General features: G+C 37.6%; 1 protein-coding gene across 1 annotated transcript; it reads right to left on the bottom strand.

Annotated features, from left to right (window-relative positions):
- Positions 1 to 846: 846 nt before the first annotated feature.
- On the bottom strand, positions 847 to 8078 carry LOC113673731 (uncharacterized). Its single transcript, XM_089188911.1, has 7 exons — positions 7350 to 8078; positions 6831 to 6925; positions 5802 to 5961; positions 4341 to 4407; positions 3755 to 4101; positions 3473 to 3638; positions 847 to 2259 (listed from the first exon to the last, which is right to left on the bottom strand). The coding sequence occupies exons 1-7, from the start codon at positions 7974 to 7976 to the stop codon at positions 2039 to 2041; spliced, it is 1683 nt and encodes a 560-aa protein (XP_089045037.1). The 5' UTR covers positions 7977 to 8078; the 3' UTR covers positions 847 to 2038.

The following is an 8078-nucleotide window of genomic DNA, read 5'->3' as shown; positions in this document are numbered from 1 at the left end:
AAACAAGCAAACTGCTTCAAGAGCAGTAAAATGCGAATTAGCAAGTTGCAATTGTTATTAGTTTCGCATCCGCTCGGTTGAGAGGATAGCTCAAGTTTTCTGGGCCAATCAACGAGCACAGTTATTAGTTTTGTTATTGTAAATTAGTCTACATAAGATCACTTGATATTATTTTAAAATTTCATTACTTAAATGATTTTTTCTCAATTGATAAATCGAACCCGTCATTTATTAACTATTTTTTGTTCGTTTAACCTTTACATACTATTATATTTTTCAGTTCACTTTGCAACTAGATAATTGTGTAATAGCGGAGCTTGCCTTGCACGGCGCGCCGCAACGCTTCATACCCTCAAAAACGATGGTAACATAATTGTAACCCATCAAGCAGAGACGATTTTATAGTCAAGACATAATTTTGCAATTTTATTTTGTATAATAGGTTTGTTTATTAGACTTAAAATCTGTATCTGGTCTGTATTATAAACCTTTCCATTCTAATGCTGTAGTAGAAGCTATTATATGTGAGTATGTTTTACTGCCGCGGCTATTTTCACGAAAGAATTAAAACTAAATTAAAACTAAAGGTTGAGCCAAGACTGTAAAGTTATGACTTTCTTTTTTCATTCCTTCTTGTAACTAATTTTTTGGCCAACATTTAGGATTCGTCATCTTTTTCTTCTAATTCGTTAGCCCATTCATGTAGTTGCTTGCCGCGACGCGATTAATCTGTTCATAGTAAAAGAGCAAACCCAAAAATTCTTAGTCAAGGGAACCAATCATCTAGTGTGGGAGTAAGGTCCCTAAAATAAATAGCTGTGGACACTATTTGATCCAACATCTAAGGTTATTTTTGTTTTGTTTTGTTTTTGTCTTTTTTTTTCACCTGCAATTATAACTATACATTGATCAGTATATTTCTTGATCACTAAAAGTAAAGATTCCTTTAATTACTTTACAAGTTGTAGCTTTCACTTGTAGCATATAAAAAGCTTCAGTCTTGCCCGAATTTAAAAAAATCAGCGACTACGGTGCAAGATTCAAGTGCAAAACGGGGATACATTTCTCAGAGAGACATCACCTTGATTGGAGTTTATTACCTGTAAATGAATAATAGTCCTTGACTGGCCGTTATTCTCCTATAATCAGTGTTTTTTATGCATGCTCTATAGGCACACAGATCTATCGGTTACATACAATATCTAAAAACTTTGATTAAATGGTAAGGATTTGAGGATTAGGGACGTTTCGAAACGATTAACTTTTAACCTAGAGTCTTCGGTGACCACTTGCATCTGCCCTCCATAATTTTAAAAGTCAGCGGTTCCAAAAGTCGCTTGAAATGTTATAAAATTGCATGCTTTTGCGAAAGAAACTGAGAAAGTGACCAGCCAGAAATTACACTTGCATTCGTTTAACGAAGCGAAGAGAAGTCAAGAAACAATTATTGTTATATGATACCTTTTATGATAAGTTCTTCCTTAAATGAATATTAAAGAAAGGAATTCTTCTTTTATACTTTCAATTTTCACAACCCATTCTCAAAAGCTTGCTTTTTTCCAGCACCTGTGAAATTTAATTCCATAGAGTATAAACAAACAAACCCAGAATTAGGCACTGAAAAGCAAATACCGAAGTTGTTATTCTTAACCCTCGATTCTGTTCATCCGTCAGGACGGACGAGGTAGAGTCTGTAGTTAATAGCGCGAGCTATTTCATCAATAGACAGCTAAAACTGATTGCAGTGGAATGAGAAAATTTATAAACCCTCTTGGTTCACTTGCTACCTTTCTCTGAACATAACGTATTGATTTGTTGGCCTAAAAACTGAAAGTAAGGAAATTAAAAAGGAAATAGGAAAAAGGAAGGAAAAGAATTAAATACAATTCATAATAAACAAGAAGTCAGTTACGTGTCCTATTCTGTGTGACATATTCACCTTCTTTTTTTGCTCAAGCTAAAAATGTACCACTGGCCATGGAAATCTCAGAAAAGTAAAATGCTATCTGAGTTTACTAGTGGCAAAATGTTTTATGTGTTATACTATTGTTTCTGCATTTTGACTCTTTCCATTCAGATCAAGCATATTAATAGAAAATGAACGTTCTTTTGGTCTTGAGTATTCACGAGACAAATCGTTCGCGGCACCTTCAAATTCCTCTTTTAACTTTTGTAGATCAGACGTTATGTCTTTTAGTCGTTCCTTGAAATCCAGGAAGTTTTGCATCATTGACATCTTCCTGCTGCTAAGAATCAGTCCTAGAAGAAGGATTGTAGAGGACATTTAAAGAAATGAACCACTAAATTAATCCCTGAACATATTACTTTTGTCTTTCCGATTGTCAGTACACAAATAGTCGATATTTGATTTGGTCATTAATCGTTTTAATGAATGACCATTTTCTCATTGAAAAACGGACTTACATAATTACTTATTATTTGACTGACAGACCGACCTTTCAGTAAGTATTGAACTGTTTCATGTAACGAAGGTTTCCACATTTCTGATTAAAATCTCACTGGCTGATTGGATGACTGACTGACTGGCTGATTGGATGACTGACCGACCGACTGCCTGACTAACTAACTGACAGACTGACCGACTGACCGACTGAAGGACGAGGGACTGTCTCATTGTCTTTGATTGCCATCTGAATTTAAAAATATAGAATTACACCAATACCACGAATTAGTCTGGCTGACTGACAGACAGACTGACTGACAGACAGACTGACTGACTAACTGACTGGCTGACTGACAAACAGACTGACTGACTAACTGATTGACTGACTGATTGCCTGACTAACTAACTGACAGACTGACCAACTGAAGGACGAGAGACTGTCTCATTGCCTTTGATCCAGGGCGTGAAATTGCGCCTAATACAGGCGCCAATGCGACTAAATTTTTCACTTTGGCGACCAATTCCTGAAAGTTAGTCGCCAAATTGGCGATTAGAACGTTTCATCATAACCTTACCAAGAGATATAGTGAATTAAAAAGATTTGCAAAGATAAACCCGCGGCAAACGTCCTCGTTAAGTTTGTTTCCAAAACGTAGCACATGCATCTCGATCGATAACTAGACGCCATCTTGGATTTAGATGAGCCTGAACGTTGTATATCATCCATCCTAGTGTCCACTTTGTAGCACGTTAAAGATCTTTTCCCTTGCTTAATTTTGGAGGGTCTATCTAGAACGCTGACAGCGTAAAGAAAGATTTTGTTTGTCTTTGAAAATGGCGACCAACTTTTTTGGAATTGCCTACCACTTTGAAGAATTTAGGAGCCAAGTGGCTATCAGAAAAAAAAGTTAATTTCACGCCCTGTGATCGCCATCTGAATTTAAAAATATAGAATTACACCAATACCACGATTTATATTAATTAAGATAGAACAGTTTTCTTCAAAAGGTATCTGTTTTATATTTACTCTGAAGGAACCTATGGTAAATTAATTTAAGAAGTAGTTACCTTTTCTCTTCTTGCGTACCGTTGGTTTACAGTTGGTGTAGACTTCCCAAAGTTTGCCGATGATCATTAGGAAGGTAAGTATTCCCAACAAGGCCAATAATATAAATTTGGTCATTTGTGAGCCGGTGGAGAATAACCCTTCCATTTCATCGGACAAATCTGCTGTCTACAAAGAAACAAATAATTTTCAAACTCTTGATTGCATCGGAATAAATGCTAAACATGAAGAGAAGAATGGCGCGTGGTGAAATATATAAAATTCACAAAAAAACAATTAACTACCTGTAATTCGGCAGGGATAAGTTGCTCTCTGGCAGTGTCTTTTGCAACTGCAACCACATCCGCTGATAACTCTTTCAGGCTTTCCCCGCAAACCGAAAGCTCAGTTTTTCTAGCCAATACTTCGTCATCAGAATCGTTCGTGTCATTCGGTGACGCCATTACGTCATGGCTCACGTGAGCCAGGTAATATTCCATTGGATAATCGATGTTACGAATCATTCGGATCTGCCTGTTTCGTTTTAAACCAGATTTATCCAAAAAGTGAAATGCAGTGTTGCGATCCACCATTACTCTTCCAATTGTTCCTTGGCTAAGACTTTCTTGCATTTCATCCAGGTTGTTGAACTCTGTTAATGAAAAATTTATTTGATTAGTTCGCCAACGCAAATTCTTACATTAATAAAATGAGAAAAAGCGGCGGACAAATTTCTCTTTAGAGTTTTGATACAAAAGTATATGAAATATAACTGGAATTAAAAGGTAATTTTTAAGCTTATTTTTTTACCTTCGTAGTCGTTCCTGAAGAACAATGGTCATGCAACGCGTTATACCAGAACATTGAAATAACCTGAAAAGAATTACTTACTGACAAAGTCTGCGTCCAGCTCCATAGCGACTACATGCGTTTCAGGATTCTTGTTGGACACACCCACCTAACAAGTAAATTAGCGTCAGACAAATTTTTATGTGCCAGTTGGGCCCTTGTAGATTGCGCAAGAATGATTTTCGGTCTATGGTTCATGTCTATTTTCAGGTTTTTAATGTCTTGTAAGAAGAGGGTTACCGCAGTATAGAATCGTTCGTTGTCTAAAGGAGTGGGCATACCCGTAGTAAAGATTACATCGTTTATAGTTCCCGCTTTCACAGGCAACAAAATAGCGCCGAAGAGAAACTTACATTTTGACTCGTCAAGTCACTGCTTCTCGTCTGGAATCCAATAGTTAATTATGTTTTGTCAGAGCAAGTATGTATCTCAAAATGAAGAAGATTTCTTGTTTAGTTGACAACAAATATATACTTTAGACTTCGTTTGTTTCTTTTTCTTTTTTTGTAAAGCGCACTTAGATAAAAAGTAGCATAATTTTCAAAAACGAGTTTAATTTTGAGCACCATTTGAAAAATGATCGAGTAATACCACTAGAATAATATGCTACTTTTACTAGCACAATCTATAAAGACTTATTGCCAGATGATAAGTACTTTCCTCTTGCAAAGAATATGAAAAACCTGTACAACGAAAGTACACTTAAGTTGTAGTTCCGGTAAGACCCACCCTAAATAATAGGAACAGGGAAGGCATTGTTGTTGAAAGGGCCAACAATATCCGAAGTTGTACAAAACCAGAGCAATTTTCCACTTCGACAATCAATTAAAATAGTTTAATGCTAATTTAATTCTTCCATACAACTTGCTAACTCGGACTCAGGTAGCTCATAATTCCTAGCTTAGCTGTTCGAAGTCTGAGTAGCGCTAATCCGGGGTTAATTTCATGCGGGTTTCTTTACACCTTTGTTCAGCAACCTCTTTCGAATAATTTTCTAATTTTATTTTTGATAAGTGTGGGCAAATCGTAACAACCTTTCTTTACAGCTTTCAGATCTTAAATAAGATTTCACATTACTGCTGAGTTATCTGAACCCTGCTTTTAACAACTCGGCCCTGTGACTCAAAGGTTTGAGTCACAGGGCCGAGTTGCATTTTAGCTGTTCCTGAGTTCGATCGATGAGGGTAGGATCCATTTATTGGTAAAATAACTTTGCCAGGGAAAAGCCTTTCGACGCTTCGTTTAGGATAAATTGAAAAATGTGGGGAATCTAATTTGAAACCAAGAAAATAATCAATTGATATCTCCTTACAATATCACACCTGAATCAAACATTAGGGTCACGAGAATAAAAGAAATGATCACCGATTAAAGAAACTCTTGATTGTTAAAAAAAATTCTTTTTTCCAGCACTTTAAGAAATGTATAGAGGAAACCATAGAGAAGAAACATAATGATGTTAGGGTGCAAAGGGTTTTAGGTATTCATGTTAGGGTTAATAACCTTTTTGCCACCGATGTCCCTACATCTCGTACCATCCTGGGAAGCTTGGATAGCATTTATAAATAAAGCAGTGAACAGCGACAACGTTATAGCTCCTATCAGGATCCATATTATACCAAATGAACGTCCACAGAAGGTTTTAGGCGTCTTATCACCGTACCTAATGAGAAAAAGGAACCAAATATCTTCGCGCTTTGAGGATAGTGTAGTAACTATATAAATTCTCAATCTATACCTAGTTGACCACTTCCCCGATAAGGCTTTTCAGGATCAGTAGACATGATTGAATTTATAAATGAGAGAATGAATGAAATTCCCAACTGGAAGGAAGCTGAACATTTGGCTATATACAAAGCGCAGCCGAGGAGTGAGTAGTGGAGGGTGGAGGGCCAAGACCTGGGACCTCCAGATTACAAATGCAGCACTCCAGCCACTAGCCCACACTGCCTCCCTCCTGTAGCATAATAAATGCCCTGCCCGTACCTAATGAGAAAAAGGAACCAAATATCTTTGCGCTTTGAGGATAGTCTAGCAAGTATACTAAGAGGGTTGTCCAATACACCCAAACCGCTACGATTCGTCAAAGGCAGTTTGCGAATCGTTCTACCGGTTAATGCGTCTCGTTATATCGGAAATCTGATAAACCGTCTCTCATTAGATGGAAACTGGAAGTCGATTTGCAAATCACTTAGGAAATATTTCACAAGTAACTTTCAAGGGTTGTTGAAAATGTTGTCGAATTGAACGACTCGTCTAAGTTAAAGTCGACCCGTCACACCAGAAGTCGATTTGCAAGACACTTAGAAAATATTCCGAAAGGGGGTTGCAGATTTTGTCAAATCGTACGACTCGTCGCAGCTGATGTCGACCCGTCATACTGGAGGTCGATTTGCAAGACACTTAGAGAATATTCCGCGAGTAACTACGAAGGTGGGTTGGAGATGTTGTCGAATCGACTCGAATCGAACGACTCGTCACAGTTGATGTCGAACCGTCATACTTCCGGTGTGTAAATCTAAATCAACTTACCCTACTGTTGTAAGTGATTCCACTGCCCACCAAAAGCCTTCTGGTGATCCTTTCGTGAACAAGGGTGAAAACTGAGACGCGTTTGAACGGTGTTCCTGTCATGAAAATCAGTACACTTCAAGCTTACTTAAGGCTTACAACGCGCAGCAGTATTACTCTATCCGAAATTGTGGCATCTTGGAATAAAATGTTCTTATTTGATAGTTTGCGTCATTGCAACGGTCTTTTTTCACCTACAAACAAACAAACCTTATTTGTAGATTCATGACTTGTGGGGCATTACAGTTTTCTTTTTATTTACTGTGAGGTTCTTTTTTTTAGTTTGGCTTTCTATTTCGGTGAAGTGATAAGGTGTGCCTAACTAACCGTTTACTCAAAAATAGTGCTGTCGATTCCTACTTGAACTATTTTCATGCTAAAGCCGTAACAATTAAGTTTGAATCTAACCTTACGTAGAATTAAAACTGAAGAGCTTCAGAAGCTGAGTATAGATTGACGATGATAAGCCTTAACTCTTACCAAGAGCCAAATGATCACTCCAGATATCCCTGACAGCAATATGATATAGGCCAATATTGGCCATTGTGACGTAATGGAAGTAAATAACTGTTCCCGTGACTCTGCTTTGCACTGCTTTAAGTTTACAATCATTGAACACCCAGATGATACAAATGTCCGTGTGAGTGTCACACTATCTAGACCCGTAAGTTTTTGCTTTGCATCCGACAGAATTGGAAAACCAAAATCAACCGACCCATTTTTTATTAATTTCACCATCTCGTCTTGATTTTGAACAAATACTGGTACCATTTTGCAAGCTATGGGGCCTGTTGCTTCTCTACCAAAGCAAGCCGTGTCCACAAACCATGAAAGGGTTTGATACATAAATCCTTGGTTAATACTTTGGTTCATTATGTAAGGAGGAAAATCTAGCAGGGCAAATTTGAATTTGCATTTCGTTTCTTTATCTTGTTCCTGACGAAGTTGACGCGTTTGGCGAACTTGACGATGTTGCCTGATTTTACGGGCTTTGCGCACTAATTCCGATTGATCGGTTGAATCAAGTTGGAGCTTTTGGCTCCTGGCGAGCCATAAATCGCAGCAAACCATTAGATATAGGACCAATCTCAGAGTTGCAACATGCATCGTTAACACCGCCAAGATATGATATGGTTAGAAACCTCCTGAGGCTACCAGACTTCAAGTTGTGTTCAGATCTAACCAAAAAAACAAGCAAACAAACAAACA

This window comes from Pocillopora damicornis, chromosome 12 (genome assembly GCF_964200805.1).
Source record: "Pocillopora damicornis chromosome 12, jaPocDami1.2, whole genome shotgun sequence".
NCBI lineage: Eukaryota > Metazoa > Cnidaria > Anthozoa > Scleractinia > Pocilloporidae > Pocillopora > Pocillopora damicornis.
The sequence above is the reverse complement of the archived record's forward strand: the minus strand, read 5'-3'. Positions and strand labels throughout refer to the sequence as shown.